At 51.7% G+C, this 23,550-nt stretch overlaps 4 protein-coding genes across 5 annotated transcripts; all 4 read left to right on the forward strand.

The window, feature by feature from the left end:
• Positions 1-2,178: 2,178 nt before the first annotated feature.
• On the forward strand, positions 2,179-4,548 carry DMP1 (dentin matrix acidic phosphoprotein 1). Its single transcript, XM_052682021.1, has 3 exons — positions 2,179-2,393; positions 2,510-2,545; positions 2,976-4,548. Exons 1-3 carry the CDS (start codon positions 2,340-2,342, stop codon positions 4,185-4,187), a joined length of 1,302 nt encoding a protein of 433 aa, XP_052537981.1. The 5' UTR covers positions 2,179-2,339; the 3' UTR covers positions 4,188-4,548.
• Positions 4,549-6,587: 2,039 nt separating this feature from the next.
• On the forward strand, positions 6,588-7,800 carry IBSP (integrin binding sialoprotein). Its single transcript, XM_052682802.1, has 5 exons — positions 6,588-6,692; positions 6,770-6,835; positions 6,963-7,019; positions 7,129-7,218; positions 7,291-7,800. Exons 1-5 carry the CDS (start codon positions 6,588-6,590, stop codon positions 7,798-7,800), a joined length of 828 nt encoding a protein of 275 aa, XP_052538762.1.
• A 710-nt stretch (positions 7,801-8,510) lies between these two features.
• On the forward strand, positions 8,511-12,418 carry LOC128080148 (ovocleidin-116-like). 2 transcript variants are annotated; one of them, XM_052682038.1, is made up of 5 exons: positions 8,511-8,524; positions 8,599-8,670; positions 9,503-9,550; positions 9,676-9,765; positions 9,844-12,418. In XM_052682038.1, the coding sequence occupies exons 2-5, from the start codon at positions 8,611-8,613 to the stop codon at positions 11,860-11,862; spliced, it is 2,217 nt and encodes a 738-aa protein (XP_052537998.1). In that variant the 5' UTR covers positions 8,511-8,524; positions 8,599-8,610; the 3' UTR covers positions 11,863-12,418. The 2 variants fall into 2 exon arrangements, with proteins under 2 accessions (XP_052537998.1, XP_052537997.1); XM_052682037.1 differs by having other exon boundaries at positions 8,511-8,670.
• A 7,881-nt stretch (positions 12,419-20,299) lies between these two features.
• SPP1 (secreted phosphoprotein 1) lies at positions 20,300-23,474 on the forward strand. Its single transcript, XM_052682636.1, has 7 exons — positions 20,300-20,516; positions 21,126-21,192; positions 21,296-21,346; positions 21,569-21,673; positions 21,805-21,849; positions 22,172-22,408; positions 22,917-23,474. Exons 2-7 carry the CDS (start codon positions 21,139-21,141, stop codon positions 23,217-23,219), a joined length of 795 nt encoding a protein of 264 aa, XP_052538596.1. The 5' UTR covers positions 20,300-20,516; positions 21,126-21,138; the 3' UTR covers positions 23,220-23,474.
• The last annotated feature ends 76 nt before the right edge of the window (positions 23,475-23,550 follow it).

The raw sequence follows: 23,550 nt of genomic DNA on the forward strand, positions 1-23,550 counted from the left end.
CACTGTCCCACTCCCCCCTTCTTGCTCTTTATTAAGATAACTGTAGGAATTCCTGGCTGTGGCCACACGGATTCCTTGGGCTCATCCCTCCTTGCAGCACTGATCTGCTCCCTATTTGCGTAGCACAAAGCCAGCCCAAGGGGGAACTCTGTTTGTCAAAACCAATCATCGCTTTGCTGTTGTGCGTTGCTTCTCTTTTTTCTTTTTTTCATTATCACTTTTGAATAAACCTGTTTTAGCTGTGTTTGTAATGTGATTTTCCTGACGGGAGATGAGAAAGAACAGCAGCCAGGACTCAGATCCTCACATACTCTCAACGTATGGAGGTGATGAGCGGGAAGTGGCTCCAACACTGCTGCTGCTGCCTGTATGTGACTGCTAAATCGAGTGCTGGTCCTCCGGGGTGTGCTGTGCTCTCTGTATTAGAGACTTGAGTCTGTCGCCCCTGAGCCGCAGTGCTGGGCTGTGTTGTGTTTGACCACATTGCCTACGCAAGCTGAAATTAAAAGTTTAAAAAAGAGGGAGAGAAATAAACATCCCTCCTGAACCGGGAACATTTGACTCCCGTTGGGGAGGAGCTATTTTAAAGTGCAGACAGAGAGATGGCTATTTTTTGCCCCTCAGCCAGACTGACTCAACTAATGCTCTATATTGGCCAAAGTGGAGTGAATTCTTAAAAAGACATATTAAAAAAAAAGCAAAACAAAACCAAGAACAGGAAGGGTGGTTCAGCCAGCACCAGGTAGATACAGATGTAACCTGAAAGTTTCTGAGCTATATTGATTCAGTAGATGTGAGATGTCACGATGTGCTTTGGTGTTGAGGTGTGCGTGTGTGTTTGCATTAATGAGGCATTTGGAGCAGTGTAATGTGCAGTGTTATGCATAAAGCACTTTTTGGTGAGCATTTCTGTCCAGCGAAACACAGTGCACGTAGTGTCACCATGCTTGGACCCCATGGTCCCCAGAGGTGATGTGAGACAGCTGGCGTGAACAGAAACATGAACACCAGCCTAGGGGCTAGGGTTGGATCAGTGCATGTGGTCAAGATGCTCAGAGGTTGGGAGCAGCATTTCCAGCTGCCCTTTCATTCACTGTATTTATGTTTCTTTTGTCCCTCGGACGCTCAAAGCTTAGGATTCAGGGTTCAAGGAAATGGTGGAGCTGCCGTCTCTGGAGGTGTTTGAGAACTGTGGAGATGTGGTGCTGAAAGACGTGGTCAGTGGGCATGGAGAATGGGTTGGTGGTTGGACTTAGGATCTAAGAGGTCTTCTCCAACCTTAATGGTTCTATGATTCTATTTGCACCATTTTTGGGGGGAGCAGAGGGCCATCACCTGCTGCAGGTGGGCACACTTCTGCTTACTTCCCACTAGGGTGTGAGAATGTGGCTGTGGCCATGCTTCTGCCCAGCTACAGCAATGCGTTTAGCTGGAGGATAGCATGATGATGGCAGAGCTCAGTGACAACCATGGCTGTCTTTCAGGTATCTCCATGCTGGGGAAAGGTGGTGAACAGAGGTGCTGCAGTCTATGCCTGGAATTTGGGGCATTTTAGTCCAATTTTGAGCTGTGTTCTATTTTCCAGGGGTTTGGCTGTGCATTGCCTGTTTTTGTGTTCACTGGCGCTGGGTCTTCAGGGGTTGAGTTAGATGCAGGCCAGACGCCAAGAGCCAAACAACAGCAGGTGGTAATTGTTCGAGGCGCCTAAAATAAGACTGGTGATATATGCTCACATCTGGCGGGGGCCAGGGGTATAATTTGGTCACAGGTCAAGAGGAAAACACATCCCACCTCATCTGCAGGGTGAGACGGAGGAGGAGGAGGGGTGTAATGGTGTGATACAGAAAATGCACGTAACACTCCAGGGACATGGGCATGGTCCTGGTCCCAGTCCTTTGCCACAGGGGACCCTGGAGTGACTGCTGGATGTATCCATCCGCTGATACATCCACACACTGTATGCCCATAAGGACCTGTGCCTATTGCTGTTCCCTCCCCCTGCCCCACACTATACATCCGAGGGAGGGCTGGGGTCCCGTGTGGGTGCCTCATTTCCTGCACGTCACGCCTGGAAGTGTGCACTGAGGGGGTAAATTTAGCAAGGAAAACACAGGGCCGGGCTGGCTGCTCAACACCCTTCCCCCCCCCCCCCCCACCAGCAGCTGTTTTTGGGGCTGGCGTCCCGCCGGAGGAAGCGTGGGAGGCTGTTTCCCGCTGACACCTCCGTGCCTGGCCCCAGTGCCATTGGCTGTCCATGGCCCCGGGCAGCAGTTAAATGCCAGGCAGCCGTGCCGGGACGGCAGCACGAGCACCACACGCTTCTACACCTCAGCTGCAGGATGAAGGTTGTGCTGCTGATGTTGCTGCTGTGGGCTGCAGCCCGCGCCCACCCTGTAAGTACCCAGCACAGCCCTGAAACCAGCTGATTCTGCTCTGAATCCAGTTGGCTCTCCTCTCAGACATGCTGGCTCTGGCCCAAACTGACCCAAGGTTTTCTCTCTGTGTGTAGGTGCCTGGCCATCTCTCCGTGTCCCAAGAGCCTGAGGTAAGGTGGTGTGCCCATGGACGTAGGGTGTTCTTTATGAGGTGTCGATGGGGAGCAGTGCTGTGGGTCTGGGAGCTTTGCCCACTGCTTTGGGCCATTAGAACTGGAGGGGCTTCAGTTCATGCCATTGCTGCTAACCTGATATGCCATGCTGTGCTCATACTAATAAAAAATAGGAGTTTCTGTGCTCCAAACTGCTGTGGCCTGAGCTTCCCTGAGCTCAAAGCCTCCATATACTTGTATCTGTACGAGATGACAAGTTGTTAAAGACCAAAGTCATTCCTGCCCATGGCTAAGGAGGGCCGTCCCTCTGCCTTGTACTCCCATCATCCAAGCCCAAGGGGTGAGCTGGGAAGTGCTGTGGGGCTGTGGTTGGGAGCAGCAGGGATGCGGTGATGCTTGGGCACCCAACGTGCTGTGTTGCCCACAGGATGCAGCACCAGGGGATGTGGGAAATGCACTGGGTCCTCTCCTGGGCGATGAAGACCATGGACACCTCCGTACTGGCGTGGGGCCATGGGACACCGGTGATGCGGATGTCGCCATTGGGAACCATGTGGAGCGAGACCTTGCTGAGCACAACGGGTTGCCTGCCTGGCCTGGGGATGAGGAGGATGACAGCGGGGATGACACCTTTGATGAGGATAAGGAAGAGGGTGAAGGGCCTGCTTACGGCACTGGGGACACTGGAGGACATGGTGACAGTAGCAGCAGCAGCAGCAGTGAGAGTGCAATGGCCCCTCGCCGCCACATCCGATACCATGGCGGCTCCAGGTGGGGAGAAGGCAGCAGCAGCAGCCAAGAGGATGATGCGGAGAGCATTGGGTTGGGCAGTGAAGGCATGCAGGGTGACGACCCCTCAGTCTTCGACAGCCTGGGTGGCAGGCATCGCAGCCGGGGAAACTCTGGCGGCCCCTGGGAGGACAAAGACAGCCAATCCCCAGAGATTGAGGACACCAACTCTGTGGAAGACAGTGAGGAGAAAAGTCACTCACAGGAGAACAGCAAGGCCAGCAGGTCCAGGGAGGATGGAGACAGTCCATCCCAGGAGGATGGGGACAGTCCATCCAGGGAAGAGGAGGACAGTCCGTCCCAAGAGGATGGGGACAGCCCGTCCCAGGAGGATGGGGACAGCCCATCACAGGAGGCATCAGATGAGGAGTCTGCAGAGGACGGTTCAGAGGAGGCGGTGAGCACACCCGAAGGACGCAGCAGCAGGGAGGAGCGGGCGTCTGCAGAGAACAAAAGTACAATGTCTGACCTTGACACTGAGGAGGAACAGAGCAGGTCCAAAGAGGATAGCTTGGAGACAGAGGAAGATGTCTCCAAGCCTGACGAGGATGCTCCAAGTGCGTCAACTGAGAGCCAGAGCTCATCCCCAGAGGGCAGCCAGGAGGACAGTGAGGGTGAGGAGGACAAGACAGTGAGTGAAGAGAGCACATCCACAGAGAGCACCAACAGTGCTTCCCCGGAGGAGGAGGAGGAGGATGATGATGATGATGATGAGCATTCCCAGGAGGCTACCAGCCGTGGGGATGCCAGCTCACTGCGCAGCCTGAAGAACCGCAGGCGGCGGCCGGGTGCCTACCACAGGAAGCAGGCTGCTGAGCTCGATGATGATGACTGCCAGGATGGGTACTGATGGCACTGCTGCATCATTTGTTTGTGGCGGTGGAGTTGGGTCAGCCTCTGCTTCTGCAGACAGACAGAATGAGGGCTGGCCATGTGGGCAGTGAGTGGTGGGGCTAGCTGTGGGGAATCCCGAGTCCTGACCTGCAGGTGGGGGCATCCCAACCCTCTCTCCTTGCCCTTGTTGCTGGGAGCAACACACAGCATCAGGCCGGTGCACATCATACCACGCTGGGGGGGGGGGGGGTGTATGTAATATTTTGTAAGAAATGTACAGAAAGCCTTCGATTGTAACATCTTTGTGTCCATGGCACTTATCTCTCCATGCTGAAATGTATCCTGTGTATGTCCTTGATTCACATTAAAACCATCAGACCCCAATGCTGCAGCTCTGCTGCTGCTTTTCTCTGCGACTTGGGGTCATGACTGGGCAGAGGGGACATGAACAGTGGTTTCAGTGCATAGCTGGATAGAGGCACTGCTTTGACTCTTTGTCTGGGATCAGGTTTCTGTGTATCAGAGCTGAATCTGGAGCAGAGCTGTGCCAGCACCAGCCTTCTGCCAGCTGAGAGCCGGTGCTGACCCACGTTTCTCATGTGTGTGGGATCTGCTGCAGCACAGCACAGCCCCTATGATACACCAAGTCTATTTGCAGCACACGAAGTCCATTGTGGTGCATGAACTTCCAAACCCCTCTTAGTAAAAACACTTTCCTGACATGCTCAGCTCCTTGTCCATGCCTTGCAGCTCCATATTGCTGCTGGATCCGGAACTACTGCAGCACTGCACATAGCGTTAATTCCCTTCACCTGTCTTCCTGCCACGTAACGTGGGAAATGGCATAAAACACAGATTGAATTGATGCAAGGAGCCAAGTCAGATGCTCATACCTATGGCCTGATGCATTTAGCCAAGCACTGTGCGCTCCTGCCTGTGTTTGCTATGCTTATTTTTGGTGCTGAGGTTTCCTGCCAGCATAGCTGCAGGGAGATGGCACCGCCTCACCATGCTGCAAAAATACCCACCGCGCACTGCAACGTGCTGGGTAACACCGGGATGGGACATGGCTCCATGGGGCAGAGCACAGGCTGCCCTCCTCACCTTCCTCCTCCTCCTTCTCCTGGGGGGCCCTGCGTTCGTCATCACCTGCCCTAATGAGCCCATTGTGGAGCCTGTAGGTGTTGGGTTGCGCTCTGTGGGGCCGAGCCCCACGTGTGGCACCACAGAGACATGGGGCTGGTTGGTGCCAGACCGTGCTCTGCCTTGCCAGCTAAAATAGGCACTGGGTATGCGGTCATTATGCCCCGGCTTTTTTTAGGGATCTTGGGTGAAATCAGCGCTTTTAGAGTCAAAGTTCTTTTTTTAAACCAGTGTCCCTCTAATTACATTAAAAATCACCCCTGGCAGCACTCTCCAATTAAATTTAGACTCCAAACTCAGCAAGCTGTGCTTGTCTCCATCCCCATCTCCATCGCCATTGTTGATGCCCATCCCTATTTTGCCCATCTAGCTCCACATTTTTCACCTCTTTAGCAGCGAGTGCAGTGCTGGCAATGGAAAACCACACTGCTTTTTAAAGATATTTCCTTTTATTTTTATTTCTTTTGTGGCTTTTCCTGGCCAGAGGCAGTGTTGGCTGAAAGCTGTGGCCAGCCCTGTGCGTCCCCTGTAATTATGACTGCAGGGACACCATGGGCAGCTGCGCCTTTGGGGATGGGAACAGGGTGGTCACTGGGGGTACCAGGGCCACTGGACCTCTGGGTGGCCACAGGGACTTCTCTGCCCCACTCAGATGTGGGAATGGCATGAACTGTTCCCCAAAACATCCAAGCCGATGTTGGGATGAAGGCAAGGACAGAAATCAGCGTGGTCTGACCTTCATTGATGGGAAGCAGTGCATCCCCAGCCCGTGTCACCCCATGGGAGGTTGGGACCATGTGGTCTCTTCCTCATGTTGCAGAAAGAGATGTCTCCAGGCAGTCTCCTCTGCTTGCATTCTCAGCCTGTTCTCCATCGATGTTTTCACCCAAGGGACTGTGGTGAGGTCACTCTTTCTTTTTTTTTTGGGGGGGTTGCTTTACAGTGGCAGAATTTCCCAAAAAGGGAGGTGGCAAAAAAAAAGAAGAAAAAAAAAAAGAAAAAGAAAAAGAAAACAATCCCCAAACCAGATTTCCCAATATTTATTTTAACCAAGGCCCAGCACATTATTATACCCTCCAGCTCTGGCCAGACCCTCAATTAAGTGCTGTGGTGCATCCCTTCTGGCAGCAGGGCACTTCAAAATTTGGGGGTTTTCTGGGCGGGCAGAGCCAGGGCAGGGCGGTGACGGGCTGTGGCGGGGAGGGGGGGCTGCGACTGCCTTATAACCCACAGGGCAGCGGCCACAAGAAATCAGTGCTGGCCCAGTGGCACCATGAGGACGGCGCTGCTGCTTGCCTGCCTGCTGGCCACCGCCTCTGCCTTCTCTGTGAGGAGCTGGCTGCGCAGAGCCCGGGCAGGCGACTCGGAGGAGAATGCGGTAGGATTGTGCCACGACGGTGCTGGAGCACTGCTGCCCCCCAAGCTGTGGGGCTGACTCCCTTCCTCTCCTGGCAGGTGCTGAAGAGCCGGCACCGGTACTACCTGTATCGCTACGCCTACCCGCCGCTGCATCGCTACAAGGTGGGTCCATTGGGTTCCGTGGGTCCCAGCCTCATGTGCAGGGATATTGCCTCAAAAAGCCCCTGCTGGGCTGAGGCTGTGATGCCCATGATACTGATAGCAATGGTTCTACTCTCCCTTCACGTAGGGCAGTGACTCCTCGGAGGAAGAGGGGGACGGCTCAGAGGAGGAGGAGGAAGGGGGGGTGAGTATAGGCTTCCAGCATGCAGAAATTCAGGGACTTGCATCTGAACCATCCCCCAGCTTTTTGGGTGAGTGTGAGCCTCTTGTTGTGTTTCCTCCTCACTCCACAGGCACTGTCCCATGCAGGTACTCAGGGAGCAGGTGAGGGTCTGACCCCCAGTGATGGGGGGCTGGGAGGTGATGCTGCATCCACCCATCAGGTAAGCTCTCTGAATTCAGAGCCCTGAGGTGTGACTGATGCTGGGTTATTTATTGCCCTGTCCCTGCTGCAGGGCTGCAAAGGGGGCCAGAAGGGCACACGGGGTGACTCGGGCGATGAGGACAGTGATGAGGAAGAGGAGGAAGAGGAGGAAGAGGAAGAGGTAGAGGAGCAGGATGTCAGTGTCAATGGGACCAGCACCAACACCACGGCAGAAGCACCCCATGGGAACAGCACTGCAGTGGCTGAGGAGGAGGAGGATGATGAGGAGGAGGAGGAGGAGGAAGAGGAAGAAGAGGAGGAGGAGGAAGCTGAAGCCACCACTACTGCTGCCACCACTGCACAGGATGAGGCGACCACACTGGGTGATGAGCAGCACTCTGAGGCCACAACAGCTGGGGAGCAGTGGGAGTATGAGGTGACAGTGGGAGCCCGTGGGGACGAAGGTCCCACTGAGAGCAGCTATGGGGACCAGGAGGAGCCAGCACGTGGGGACAGCTACCGTGCCTATGAGGATGAGTACGGCTACTACAAGGGGCATGGCTATGACATCTATGGGCAGGATTACTACTACAGCCAGTGAGCGAGTGGTGGAACACACAACACCGCCCTGGCCTGAGTATTGTCATCCATGTATCGCAGAAATGCAATAAAGCAACAAGTGAAGCTCGTGCACAAGGCTTGGTTTGCTTCTGACCACATGTTGTGCACGCCTTGGGGATCCCTGCAAACCATGGGGTTTTGGTTGTTTGGGGTGTGAACTTTGCACATTGCCTTGTATCAGCCAGCGGAAAGCACCTCAATGTGGTCCTCTCCAAAAAAGTGGTTTGGGGGCACAGTGGGATCAATGCAGCATCCACTGGCAGAGGCAAGGCAATACTCAGGCAATAACCTCACTACATTGCACCCTGCCCAGACCCGCAACCACAAACGCACCAATAAGACCCTGGGGTGGCTGCCAACGTCAGGGCCTGGTCCCCACGTCAGCCCCGGCATTCCCATGGCCCTGTCCCCACAGCAGCAGGACTGGCTGGGTGCCGCACTAATTATCAAGCAATTGTGGCCCTGGGGCAGATATTTATACATCATGCTTTCTGTTTGTGCGGCCAGGTGGAACATTTGATAGCTGCCTGCCACCACAGGCACATTTTTAGATGGAAATTACTCCCCCCCAGCACCCGCGGACCTTGACAAATGGCCCTGGGCTGGAGCTGATTGGCTCTGGGCATTCCTGGGCAACTTTAAATTTCAGCACAGGGTGCAGAGCCCCCAGCATCGCCTGCAGAACTGGGCTCCAAGCAGCACAGGTAACCTCCCTCCCCCCTGCCCTCAGTCCGCAGCACAGGGCTGCACCTCACGGCGGGTCACGCTGTGCCCCCAGGAGCCAGCCAGGATGCGCGCAGCCCTCTTCTGCCTCTGCCTCTGCCTGCTGGGCACCGTGCTGCCCACACCCGTGAGTATAGCACTGCCTCCGGGAATGCCCCTTCCAATGCCCCATTGAATAGCCCATCTAATGTCCTGCTAACTGCTCCATCAACCACTCTGTCCTGTACCCCATTAACTGCCCTTCTAACTACCCTATTCAGCACTCCATTAACTACTCTATTAACTATCCCTTTGAATAGCTCATCCAATATCCCATCTAATACCCCATCAACTATTCTGTAAAATACTCCATTAACTACCCCATTAACTGTCCCATCATATATGCCATGCAACATCCCATTAATTATCCCACTAACTACTTTATTACCTATCCCACTGAATACCCCACTCAATATCCCATCTAATACTCCACAGAATATCTCGTTCAACACTCCAGCTACCTTATTAACTGCTCAGTCAAATACCCCATCTAACATCCCATGGAATATTCCATCAAATATCCCATTAACTATCTTACTCAACACCCCATTGAACACTCCTGTCAAATATCCCATTGACTACTCCATCAAATACCCATACTCCAATCAATAACCCCATCAAATACCCCATATACTACCCCCTCAAATATTCCCTAATTATCCCCATCAAATATCTTGTTGACTACCCCATTGAAAACCCCATCTAATACCCTATTAACTGACCCATCAAGTAAATCGTTACATATCCCAGTAGCTTCTCTATCAGCTACCCTATTAACTACCCATCAAATACTTCATCTAATACTTTATTATCTAACATGTCAGTTAACCTATTGGAATATTCCATTATATACCCCATTGATTACTTCATTTATTACCCCACTGAATACTCATCTAATGCTGATACTTTCCTGCCTGCAGGTGCCACCTCCAGCCAGGGCAAGAGGAAACTGCCCTGGACAGCACCAGGTAGATCACATTCCACTAAAATGGGTGTGGAAAGGGAGAAAAGCAGGACTTGAGTGAGATGGGATGGAGACACACTGGGCACGTAAGTGATGGAAGGAAATAATTTTTTTTTTCTTTCACCCAAGATACTGCTGAAAGGTTGCAACACCAAACACGGCTTCTATGTATTCAGGTACATATACTCCTTCACGCGGAGAAACCAGACACAGGTCAAGGTGAGCAGGATGGGGGCACAGAATGGGATGCTGGGGTGTTCCTGTTGCCCTGTGTTCACCCTCCCCATGCCCCCACAGAAAGAAGAAGGTGACCACCAGGGCACAATCCATGGCCGCTGGCTGGGTAAGGTGGATGGGGAGGCCCCGGGGCAAGGTATTGGAAGCAGCCATGTGCCGGAGGACAAAGACAGCCCCAAGCCCCACAGCCACATCACTCCAGCAAGCAAAGGGGAAGGCCGTGCTCTGCGCCCCAGTATTGGTGACAGCAATGGTGTGTATCCCACCCTGACCAGTGTGGAAGGCAGCGGTGACATGGGTTCGATGTTGCTGGGGGAGATCATCGATGGCGAAGATGGCCTCCCCCAAAGCACCCGCCCTGGTGGACCTCATGGAGATGGCATTGGTGGTAACGGTGTTACACTGGGTGTCCTGGTGGATGGGGCTGTGACAGCAGGGAGGGAGGGGGCCACCGATTCTGAAGGGGTTTGGGGTGAGGACGGCAGCCATGCCACTGAGCCCGACCAAGGGCAAGCGGGCACCATGGGGACGGGAGACTCTGCCATCACTTCTGTCACCAAGAAGGAAGATGTCCATGTGGATGCAGAAGGCATAGATGAGTTTGCATACATCCCTGATGTAGACGCTGTCACCATCACCCAGGGGCAGGACGGTGAAACACATATCTCTCCAGAAGATGAGGTGAAGATTTTCATTGGAAGAGCCAACATTCAAGTGGGTGAGAATGACAGCAGTGTGGGCAGCGCTGGTGCTACCAGAGAGGCCAATGTCATCCCTATGGCAGTGACGGCCAAGCCTCAGGGATACCCTGAGGAATCAGCCACCATGGCCACCCTGCATCACGGGGACAGTGCCTCCAGCAGGCTTGGGGGCCACCCTTCTGTGGGAAACAGTGGGGATGGTGCCACTGCCATCCACAGTGGACAAGATCTGGGGCTCCCTAGCCCTCGGGAGAGAACTGGTGATGATGCCACTGTCACCATGGCAGTCGGTGGCCAAAGTGGCAAGGGGAGAAGCGGGCAGAGGCCAGTGGGGAAGCATAGCCTTCCTGCTACCATGACAACTCAGGGTGCCAGAGGTACAGCCTCCTCAGGGCTGACTACAGGGGACTGCAGCACTGCTGCCAGCACACCATTTGGGAAAGGGAGCCAGAGGGCCACTGCAGGACAAGGAGAGAGCAGGGAGGTTGGGACAGCAGGTCCAGAGAGACAGAGGGCTAGGGCCCAACAAGAGGTGGCACCAGCACCTGGTGTGGTGGGAGGAATGGTGGTCTCAGAGGGGCATGGGATCAGGACCCAGCCAGAGGTGGCATCGGCACCTGGCACAGTGGAGACAGCAGCCCCAGAGAGGCACAGGAGCAGGGCTCAGCAAGAAGTAGCACCAGTACCCAGCATGGTGGGAAAAACAGTAACCTCAGAGAGGCACAGGGCCAGGATGCGACCAGAATCAGCCAGGCTTGGACAAGCAGCGAGGCCAGAGGTGGCACCAGCACCCAACACCGTGAGGGGAATTGTGGCCCCAGAGGGGCACCGGGCTAGGGTTTGGCCAGGGGCAGCACCAGCACCCAACACCGTGGGGGGAATTGTGGCCCCAGAGGGGCGCCGGGATAGGGTTTGGCCAGGGGCAGCACCAGCACCTGGAGTGTTGGGGGTGGCCAGGCCAGCTCCTAGTGGAGCCTATAATGGGGACAAAAGAAATGCCATGGGAAAGTCCCCAGATGTACCAAGGGACCCCTGGGTGTGGGGCAGCGCCTACCCCCAGACCCAGAACACTAGGGGCAGCAAGGCGACAGGAGGCTTTGCCCACCTGCATGGAGGGCAAAGGATGGGGGGCCTGACAGAGCTGGAGCACTCCAGGCAGGTGGAGCAAGTGAGGCATGCCGACCGGCTGCGCCTGCATGAGCGGGCGCTGTATGGCCTCAGTGGGGTGGGCAGCCCCCTGCAGCCCCACGCAGCCCACGCTGACCCCTGGAGCGCCGACAGCAGCCAGTCTTATGAGGGGCAGTGGGGCAGCCACAGCGACAGTGCTGAAGAGGATGACGAGGTCAGAGGGTATCCCCATGGCCAGGGATCCTTCTGAGGAGTGCCCTCAAAAGTGTCGGGGTGATGCAGCACCCTCTCGGTGGTGTAGGATAGCATTGTTTCCAAGGAAAACCGTGGGGAGAAAAGCTCTCCAACCTCATCGTGCTTCTGAAGAAATAAAGGCATTTCTGTCACTATGGCTGCGATTTGTCTTATTTCGTCCCCAGCCCAAGCTCGTCCCCATGCCGGCTATGGCCACTAGTGAGCTTTGGGCACCATCTAGTGGGCAAACGTTTTGGTGGGCGAGCGCTCCTCAGCCTACACACCATCTAGGAACGGGGTTAAAGCACAGAGCTGAGCTGTGTGTTTCATAGAATCATAGAACTGTTTGAGTTGGAAGGAACCCTTCCAACCCTTCCAAGTTTCCCGAGGAAAGGCTGCTTACTGGGGCATTCCAGCAGAGTATGATTGCCATTGGCACAATGTGCTCGCTGGCTCAGTGGGACTGTAGATGCTGGGGGAAGCCCTGATTTATGGAGCTGTGACGCGTTCCATGGCTGGTCCCAGTGGTGTCCCTGGGTTGGGAGCTGTCACCAGGTGGCGTTTGAGGCAGTACTGTACTGAGGCAGTACATGCAGGAGAGAAGCCCAACATCCACACTGCAGTACTCCGCAGAAACCATCTTGTCCGCCACTCATGTTCAGCATCTCATCACTTTCCTCATCACGTGCACTGGTTTTTGGCTGCAGCCCCAGTAGATAAAACATCCAGTTTTGTCAGGTGTCACTCCTTCCCAAGGCAACACACACACAGCTGCATCAAGAGGAGCTCAAAACCTCTCCAGGGCTTCCCTGCCCCACAGCTATTTAGCCCCCAGGAAGCCCCTCCCCTCCTTTTCAGGAGGGCAGCAGCTGTTCCTTTTCCCAGGCCATCAGCCTGGGAAACAGCAAGCCCAGTCTGGAGATCTGCAATGCCGGGGCCACCAAAGCAGTAGCGAGCAGCAGGTGGGTCCACTACTACCCCAGGTTCCCTCCACTACCCCAGCTGTCTCACTATCACCATAGTGCTACCACCACTGCTCCAAGTTCTACCTCATGTACCACCACCACCACTGCTCCAAAGTTCCAACCCATGTCCCACCATCACTTGGGTCCTGCTACCACCCCATATCTTTCCATCATCACCCTGGTCCCACCACCAGCACTCAAGAACCCACCTCATATCCCAGCGCCACCAGCACCTGAGTCTCACTACCCAGATCTTCTCACCAACACTCCAGGTCCTATCATCATCACTATCACCACTGATACTCAGGTCCCCCCACCCTGTTCCACCACCACTGCTCCTGGTTCCACCCCATGTCCCACCACCACACTGTGTTCCATCACCCCAGTAATCCCATCATGCCAGGCGTATCTGGGGGTACTTCTGCCATCTCTTTTCTCCCCATACTGTGGATTGGTTTGCATCATCTCCTCCAAAAACCTCCTCCCAGGAAGGTTCCTGGACATGAGAAATGCACATCAGAGGATTCAGCTGTAATGTCTGTAGCACCTTTGGGGAACAGGGTAGGAAGTGGTGGATGTTTTTTTCAGCTCTGTGGGCTGAGATTTCTAGAATCTTGCAGGAACATCCCACACTGCTGTGCATGCAGACACGTATATGTGAGGGCTGTGGGGAGCAGTGTTTGTACGTGGGTTTTACAACTACCTGAGATCAGAACAGGGTTTGTTGTGTCCAGCTGAAGCTCACAAGCACGCGCATGTTGTGGCATATGTTTACTCTTTGGAGAATTGCATTTATAGACAGGGAGAAAGGAGCAGCAGGCCAGCTGTCATTATAGGTTGTGGCAGCCCATCCCAGACCGCTGCCCTAAACAGGAAGGCAGAGAGACGTCTGCCCTTCTTCAGTGTTACAGACCAAACCCGTTGCGCTGTTTTGAAATGCACAGCCCGTAGCCCAAAATAGCGCCATTCTTGTGCTTTGGGTTCTATTTGGAATTATACCTTGTGACAGGAAGATCACCATGTTAATTACATTTCACAGAAGACACGTTTCTCCTCTGCCTTCCTAGACTGTCCTGCTAGAGATTACTGCACTGAAAGAAAAACACAAACAAGCCAACCGCCTGCTGTTTGCATTGGAAAGCCCCATTTCCCCCCGCACTCATTAGGGCAGGTTCTGCGCGGATCAAGATTTCCTGGAGAGTAGTAGCTGATGGGAAATCAGTGTGTTGAGAGAAACGTGGGCACAGCTGTGGGTTAGGGGTGAGATTTGAGCTTCTCTCAGGCATCATTGCCATGTCTGATGTGTAGGCGGTGCTGAACCATGGGCTGACAATTGATGGGCAAAGTGATGTGGCATCAGTGATCCTTTTCTAAACCTTCCCTAGGAGTGATAAATGCATGATCAGCAAGGACCAGTTCATCCTGTGCAGCAACGCTGCAAGAATGGGCAGGGACAAAATTAATATTAACACAGAATAGTTTGCATCAGAAAGGACCCTTGAAGGCCACCTAGACGGACTCCCCTGCAATTACCAGGGACATCTACCTCTCTATCAGGTGCTCAAAAAGCCTGACTTTGAATATCTTCAGGGATGTGGCATCCACCAACCCTCTGGGCAACTTGTGCCACTGCCTCACCACTCTTAGTATAAAAAATTTCTTCCTGACATCCAGCCTAAATTACCTTGCTGAAAGTGATTTGAAAGTAGATGCCAGGTAGAATGAGAGTCTGAACATCTTCCTGGGATAGCTGCCAGGAAGCTACTGTGCTTTAGTTGTAGTTACCTTTGGCAGAAATTCTACGTTATCCAGCCCTCTTCTTTCCATCTCAAGCTTCAAGCAGGAATCTTCGGTTATTTGCATTAGGACTTCTGGCATTTCACACATCCAGAGTGTTGGCTTTTTCCATTTATTTTGTTACTTCTGTGTGACTCAGATCTCCAGAATTTCATTAGGTCCAGTGAGAGGGATGTCACATATTAACTCTGTGTGTGTGTGTGTGTGTGTGTGTTTCTATACCTGTGCCTATGACTGAGCACAGCAGTGCTATAGGAATAGAACCACAGAATATCCTGAGATGAAAGCTGAGTCCAATTCCTGGCTACGCACAGCACCACCCAAAATCCAAACCCTATGTCTGATGGCACTGACCGAAAGCTCCTTGAGCTCTGACAGCTTGGGGCAATGACCACTACCCTGGAGAGCCTGTGCCATACCTACCAACTGCTAACACCTTGCTCCCAGCCCAGCCCTGCCTCCTGCTGCCTGGTTGATTGCTTGGCTGCAACTTAAGCTGTGTTTCAACATCAGCTATTTTGGGCCTAGAAGATGGAGTTTCTCCATACAGAATGGAAGTTTCTTCCCAAAACTGTGTGTCACCCTCTGTGCTCACATTTTCCATGGATGAGGAGAAGTCATCTGACTTCTTGGTGATAAGCAAGGCTCAGTAAGCAACATGCAGTTCTGGCTTGTTATTTATTGACCCCAATGTTCCTAATGCAAATCCCTGATGTTGTGTATGTGTCTGCAGAGCTGGCTGCCCCTTCTTGCTGTTTGTTTTCTAGCCTGCTTATTAACCAAGTTTCTTAGGCTCTCCTTTTCTCTAGTTAATGTATAGCTACAGCTTACTTCCTGCTTTGCATCCATATGCCAACCACAGTTTGCCATTTATTCTGCCAAATTTATAGCTGCAAACTCAACCAACAATCTTTCTAGGTAGCCACTAAGAATTATGTGCAAAATGTTATTTCCTAAATCTGGATATGATTATCTTCTTTCCTTCTCCAGAACAACTCCCCTTCCAAAGGCACTGGGAGGCACAGAAGGGAACCAGGACTCAAAGCATCAGTGCTGCCATTCTGTCAACCATGCTCTGCCACTTTTCTGTGCCTTGACACAATCTGCCAGTGTTTGGTTCCCCCACAAAGTCAGATCAGGCTGCTTCCTCCCCAGACCAGGTACCCAGCTCTCTAATTTCCCCCCGCCATGCCCACGGCTGGGTTTTTCCTCCCACTCCAGGCACGCAGCGCCCAGGGGAGATATTTGTTTTCATGCTGACTCAGCGCTGCATCCGTCCCCCTCCAGTCCTGGAGAAGTCATGAAAACCACTCACAGAAAACATGAAACTTGTACAAAAGCAAGGTGGTTTGTGGTGTGCAGCCATGGCTGGGTCTGGGTTCAGGTTGAGCAGTGGGGTCATAGCAGATCCCGGCAGCCCTGCGCCATATCTCAGCTCTCCTGGAGCTGGAGGAGCAGGCTGCAGACAAGAGGCCCTGCGTGCAGGCAGCCGCAGGTATCTGGCCTGCTCTCCTGCCTGCCACTGCTCCAACTCCAAAAGGCAAAAGCCAGGCAAGAGCTTCATCTGGCCACCATTGTTAAAGAAAAGTGGTTATACAAATATATATTAACAGCTAGAGGGAGGTCAGTGAGTCTCTCCCACTTCTGTTGGATGTAGTGAGGAACATGTTATCACTGAGGATGAGAGAATACTGAGTTTGTCAGTGCCTTCTTTACTTCTTTTTTTAATAGTCAGACACAATATCAAAGTACTGCAGATGACACAAAGGTGGGAAGGAAGAATTGATCTGCCTGAGGATAGGAGGGGCCTCTAGAGGGATTTGGACAGGCAGGATCAGGGCTGAAGCCAATTGTATGAGCTTCAACAAGACCAAGTGCTGGGTGCTCCATTTTGGTCACAGCAAGCCCATGTATCACTACAGGATTGGGGCAGAGATGCTGGAGAGCTGCATGGATGAAAATGTTCTGCTTGTGTTGGTTGATGCTTGGCTGAACCTGAACCAGTAGTGCACCTAGTTGGTCAGGAAGGCCAGAAGCATCTTGGCTTGTGTTAGGAATAGTGAAGCCAGCAGGAGTAGGGACGTGATTGTCCCTCTGGGCTAAGTTTTGGTGAGGCCGCATCTTGAGTACTCTGTTCAGCTGTGGGCCCCACACTACAAGAAGGACATCGAAGCCCTGGAGTCTGTTTAGAGAAGGACAGTGGAGCTGTATAGGTTCTGGAGCACATAAAGGTCTTATGGAAAGCAGCTGAGAGAAATGAGATAATTTAATTTGGAGAAGAGAAGGCTCAGAGTGTAGACCTTATTGCTCTCTACAACTGTCTGAATGAAGGTGGTAGAGTGGTGGGAGTCAGCATCTTCTCCCAGCTATCAGCAACAGGATGCATGGGAATGACCTCAAGTTGCACCAGGGGAGGCTCAGGTTGGATATTAGGAAATGTTTATTCTTAGAAAGAGTGGTGAGGCATTGGCACAGGCTGCCCAGGGAGATGGTAGAGTCAGCATCCTTGGAAATGTTCAAGAAGAGGGAAGATGTGGCACTAAGGGACATGGTTAGTAGGCATGGTGAGAATGGGCTGACAATTGGACTAGATAATTTTGGTAGTCTTTCCAACCTTAATGATTCTATGATTGTAACTCATCTGTTCTGCACCAAGCCCTTGCCTGGAACAGAGTGCCCTACAAATTCTTACGTTTGTGGTTGACAGCAAGATTTTTGGGGCTCACTTCTGCTTGAGCACATGAAAATGTGACTGCAGGTTCATGCAGGGTGCAAAAAGTGCTGCGAGCTGTTCTGCTGCCTCTGCTTCTGTGTCACAGGAGTCGGGTGACTTTCCAGTGATTTCGCAAGGTAGAACAAGGCAATGTTCTTTCCACATTTATTCTATGCATGCAGATCTTTCCATTTGTGTGCCCTCTTCTTGGAGGAGAAAATTTTGCCAATGGAATAGGAAACGGGGATGCTGAGATGGCAGGGGATTGGGGAAAAAAAGAGTCACCATGCTTTTTGCAAAGCTTTGTGCAAAAAGCAGTCTTCTGCAAAGCTGTGCGTGAAGTTCAGTTCCACTCAGTGCTCTCTCTTGAGGATGTTGCTTTGTTGTCCCAGAGCACAGCTGGAATTTTTCAGCCCCACGTGTGTTAAGTGGGATCCGTGGCAAATACCAGAGCCAGGATGACCTGCACTCAGAATGCTGATGGCTGTGGGATGGCCAAATACACATTGAACTCACCTGCAGTGAGTTTGGCTCTACTTTAGGACAGGGTATCATGGGCAGGGCTTTCCCTTGACAAGGGCTCAGAGTTTAGCAGAACATCAAAGGGAAAGCATCACCTACCTGCAACGGATTACATATTACAAACTCCAATAGCCCCAAAAGTCAAAAAATGGTGCACTCCCGCTTTTCCAAATGCAATGAACTGAGCTCAGGGGAAGATCAGGTTGGATATTAGGAACAGTTGCTTCTGAGAAGGAGTGGGGAGGCATTAGAACAGGTTGCCCAGGGAGTTAGTGGAGTCACTATCCTTGGAACAGTTCAAGAGCTGTGTGGATGTGGCACTGGGGGACGTTGTTAATGAACATGGTGGTTGGACTGGATAATCTTATAGATCCTTACCAACCTTAATTTTTCTATGATCCTGCTGTTACCCTGCCCTCTGGAGTTTGTAGGAATTTCAGTGTAGGAAGTGGAAATGGTGAAAGTCCTCTTTTTCCCCTGCTTGTTCCTTATCAGTGGGAGAATGAGGAGCACTGCCTCCTGCCAAGGGACAGGAATTTCTCAGCTGGGCAAAATAATTTACAGGATGAATAACCACATAATGAGGGATGTGAGACGAGTGCTAAATTTACTACATCTATGCACCAGCTGATCTTGCATAAAATTAAGCTCTTTACTAACTGTCACTTCACGTCCTGTTTGTGAATTACTGCGAAACATGAATGTCATTGCTCAGCTCTTGCAAAACAGCCCTCCAGCTCTGGGAATAGTGCTCAAAAGCACTGTCATGTCCCAGTGGGCAAAAACACTGGTTGCCAGCCAGAAACAGCTCCCCTGTGGCACATCACGTCTCTGGGGGAGAGAAACAGTGCTGTTTTGAAGAATCCACTGAGTAGCACCAATGTGTGTTTATCTGGGCATATCCCATGCTACCTAATGCTCAAGTGAAAATTTCTACCTGCAGCTGGAAGCCTGTGTCTGAATTCAGGGGCTTCAGGGAGAGCTCTGCCTTCCAGAAGCACCAAGCTGCAGACGTGCTGGGAGAGGACATAGTTGGGCTGATGGTTGAACTAGATGATCTTAGTGGTCTTTTCCAGCCTTAATGATTCTGCAACAGAAACCTTCTAAATCCCCGGGAAATCTCTGTTCCTGAAAGCTCTGGATAGTATTCACTGAGGTAGTAAGTAACAAGTGTCCCACACTGCTCCAAAGATGAAAACTGTGATGGTCACCATTCACGTGGATCTAGACATGTGTTTATGGACATGTAAAGCAGTTACTGATGTGCTAGAGATGGACTAGATCTTCTCCTAGGCTGTTCACTTCTATTATTATGCAGATTATGCAGTCTGTTGCTATTATCAGATCAGAAATGTCATTAGATAGGTCTGCATGATGATGTCGTGAGCAGTCACTGAGAGAACTTGGATCTCCTTCTCCCAAAGTTTCTGACCAGACAACGAAATGTAGGCAAGTACAGGATGCCTGGTGGCTGTGGCTGTGACAAAGCGCTTATCTCATCTGTGTACGATTAAGGGCAATCAGCCGTTCTCTCTCACAAAGTGAACATCTTCAAAAGCTGCAAAATCAGTAGCCAGGTATGCTACTGTGGATGCTCTATCCCTGGAGGTGCTCAAGGCCAGGTTGGAAGGAGCCCTTGGGCAGCTTGATTTGCTGGGTGGCAATCAGCCTAGATTCAGACTAGAGTGGGTTGGCTCTGAGGTCCCTTCCAACTCAAACCATACTGTGGTTTGCTGATCAAAACTGTAGAGAGAGATGGCAACTTTAAGACAGCTATGAACACTTTGCCTTCTAAAAGACTGCATGGAAAGATTTTCTGTGCTTTAATGATCCATCTCATTGCAATTTCACAGATACACTTAGGGAAAGAGTATGGCACAGGCTGTCCAGGGAGGTGATAGAGTCACTGACCCTGGAGGTGTTCAAGAAATGTGGAGATGTGGAACTGAGGGACATGGTTAGTGAGCATGATAGGGATAGGTTTGGGTTAGAGTTGCTGATCTTAGAGGTCTTTTCCAACTTTAATGATTCTGTGATCCTCTGTGAGACTTACAGCATGTCATGGATGAGACAGGTGAGGCCCCCAGATCCAGGCAAGGCACAGCTGAAACAGACCCCCATGATCAGACCTGACACTGCTGCTAAAAAGCAGACATAGGATTTGTTCCTATGACGTCCCTTGGTTCCCAAAACTCTTGGCATTCCTCACACTGCAGACATGACACATCCCTACCCCTTACAGAACAGGGCGTGAAGGGTTTCTGGGAACCAGGCTCTGACTCCTTGCAAAAGGAGGGCGGATGTGCCCCCAAAACCCTCCTACACGATACCAACAGCTGTGCATTCAGCAGACCTGCTGGTTAATGATCTTGCCCATAAGTAATGTTTTAACCATAGAGTAGCTTTTGTTTGCTTCAGAAGCCACAAAGCCAAAGAGGAAGTGGATGAGAACGTGGGCAGGATGGTGGCCAACAGCCTCATGACCTCAGCTTGTTCCGCTGCGCAGGGATTGGTGGCTGCTCTCTGGGACAGGGTTTAAATTCCCCACGGGTGCAGATGCCAGGCAGTCAAGGACAAGGGGAGAAAGCCAGAGCCTCACTCAGCCCACAGTAGGAGCTGCTGCTGGGATTGCCAGAAGCCCTTCGAACAGCTGTCTTCTCCAGCACAGGAAAGGTAATTTTTTTGCTTTTTCACATGCTGTGTGCCATTATGAACATAGTTTTTGCTCAAGAGGCATTGGGCTGCAAAGCTGCATTACTGGGGAGGAATATTTGATGCTTTTCTATGGGAGTAGTTCTGCTTTTAGGAGGAAGGTGTTTTCTTAAGTGATGCCAGGTGTGGCAGTTAAAATAGCAGCTTTATGTCTGTGTGCTGATGGATGTCAGGAGGTCACTGAAAGCCCTGAAGGCTTCTCTCTGCAATGTGAGCAGATCTTTGACTCCTGCTTGGAAACGTAGGTTACTGTGGTCAAACGTCTGCAGGGTGAAATGAAGGTCTGGCCATAAATGCAGCATGTAAACTTAATTTACAGCCATTCTAGTTAATAATTCTGAAAACTAGTTTTAAAGTAACTGAAAAACAAACCTGAGTTGGAATTCTTGCTGCTGTTCAGTTTCTAAGCATCATGAAGCCAGCTAGCTGTGAGGATGGAGAAATGACTTTGCCATGGGCAGGCTAAATCCTTGCCAGAAAGCTGTTCTTGGCACAGCAAAAACAGGAGAAAGGAAAGGTGTTTTGGGGGGTATTTGACTTGATGACTCCCTGTTCCAACCTGTTTTCCAGGTGAAACATCACAATGAAGCTGGCACTTCTTTGCTTATGTTTTATCAGCGTCGCTGCTGCATGGCCAGTGAGTAAATCCTAAATGTCATTAGCAGTCACATGCATATTTTCTGGGCATGTTAGCAATAAATTAATACTCACAAATGCTTTTTCTCTTTCCTCCCTTCAAGGTGAGCAAATCCAAGCAGCATGCCATTTCTGCCAGCTCTGAAGAAAAATACGTAAGCTCCTTTTTGTTAACATTCTGCCTGTTTTCTTTAATAAAGTAGTTCTTAAGACTAATGTTCAAATGGGATATGGTGCTTTATTCCTAGTCCTCTCCCTGTGGCAGTGAATGGATGAGGATGCATCAGTGCTGCTCACCTGTTCCATTTAAGGACGCATGATGCCATCAGCCCTGCTGTGCTTCTCTGGGTATTAAAACATCCCTTCTTCTCCTGCAGGACCCCAGGAGCCATCACACACACAGGTACCACCAGGATCACGTGGATTCCCAGTCTCAGGAGCACCTGCAGCAGACACAGAATGACTTGGCTTCACTTCAACAGGTAGAGCCAGCTTACGGGGAGAAAGCATGACATCTCCCAGTGCCAAGATTTAGAACTGAGGGCTTGAAGAACAGCAAGCTTGTTTCTTGCTCTACTATGTGTGCTAACAGTGAGCTTTCTGTTACTTTCAGACTCATTACTCTTCAGAAGAAAATGCTGATGTCCCAGAACAGCCGGTAAGTCTTCTGGATGGCAGCCAGTGCATAGAAGTACTCACTTTCCTCATCCAAATGCAGCTCTTGTAGTAACACTTCTTCATAAATAATGCAAGGTTTTGGGCAGGATGAGACTGACTGAGAGCAATTTATGAACTTAAGATTGCAGCAGCACCTAAGCACTGGGTTACCAGAGGGACACCTCTCAGGACACCTCATAGAATCACAGAGCTTTTTGAGTTGAAAGAGATCTTTAAAAACCATCTGGTCCAAACCCTCTGCAATGAACAGGGAGATGCGTTGGATACATAAATTTGTCTCATACATGCTAAATGCTTTCCAGGACTTTCCCGACATTCCAAGCAAGAGCCAAGAGGCTGTGGATGACAGTGATGATGATGACAATGATTCCAATGACACTGATGAGTCTGATGAAGTCGTCACAGACTTCCCCACAGAGGCACCCGTGACACCTTTCAACCGTGGGGACAACGCAGGCCGGGGTGACAGTGTGGCATATGGCTTCAGGGCCAAAGCCCACATGGTAAAGGCGAGCAAGCTCCGCAAAACTGCCAGGAAGGTGAGCAGCGCTGTGCAGCAGCACCTGGGTTATTGGGAAGGGTGGTGAAGATGGGAACAGTTAATCATAGCACCATTAAGATTGAGATAGGACCTCTAAGATCACCAAGCCATTCCCTCTCATTCTATTGCTGTTATCTGGGAGAAGAGTCCAACCCCCACCTCATCACAACCTCCTTTCAGGCAGTTGTAGAGAACCGTAAGATCTCCCCTGTGCCTCCTCTCTTCTTCAGAGTGAACCATACCAGTTCCCTCAGCTGCTCCCCTGTCCTTCTCTGAACATGCTCCAGGGTCTTGCTGTCGTGTAGTGAGAGGCCCAAAACTGAACATGGTACTTAAGATGTGGTCTCATCAGAGCTGAGTCCAGAGGGACAATCTCCTCCCTGCTCCTGCTGGTTGCACAATTTCTGACACAAGCCAGGGTGCTGCTGGCCTTCTTGGCCACCTGGGCACTCTGATGGCTCATGTTCAGCTGCTGATGCTCTCCATTTTACCTCTATGCAATGCAGCTCATTGAGGATGACGCCACCGCAGAGGTTGGGGGCAGCCAGCTAGCGGGCCTCTGGTGGCCCAAGGAGAGCCGCGAACAGGACAGCCGTGAGCTGGCCCAACATCAGAGCGTGGAGAACGACAGCCAGCCAAAATTTGACAGCCCTGAGGTGGACGGAGGTGACAGCAAGGCCAGTGCTGGGGTGGACAGCAGGGAGAGTCAGGGCAGCGTGCCCGCCGTCGACACCAGCAACCAGACGCTAGAGAGCGCTGAGGATGCCGAAGATCGGCGCAGCATTGAAAACAATGAAGTCACCCGTTAAGGAGAATCTGTGCATTGCTTCTTTTTTTGTTTTTTTTTTGTAATTTCTGTGCAAGCGCAGGGCTGGGGGGAGGGAGGAGAACCATAGCGGCGTGTGTTTGTAAATGTAGAGCGTGTGGCCGTGCTTAGGTCGAGGCACCGCGGTGCCATTGAGCCGTAACGAGCCGGGGCGAGCGCTGCCCGCGGGGATGCTGCGCGTCCCGCTGCTCCTGTGTATATTTTGTAACCGGATTGAAATAAAAACCACAAAAACCTCTGGGCTTTGTAGCAGCTGCGTGAGCTTTTACCCCTTTCCTCCCTGCATCGGGTCCAACACCCAGCCCCTCCCCGTC

This window comes from Tympanuchus pallidicinctus, unplaced genomic scaffold (assembly GCF_026119805.1).
Source record: "Tympanuchus pallidicinctus isolate F22 unplaced genomic scaffold, pur_lepc_1.0 scaffold2, whole genome shotgun sequence".
Taxonomy (NCBI): domain Eukaryota; kingdom Metazoa; phylum Chordata; class Aves; order Galliformes; family Phasianidae; genus Tympanuchus; species Tympanuchus pallidicinctus.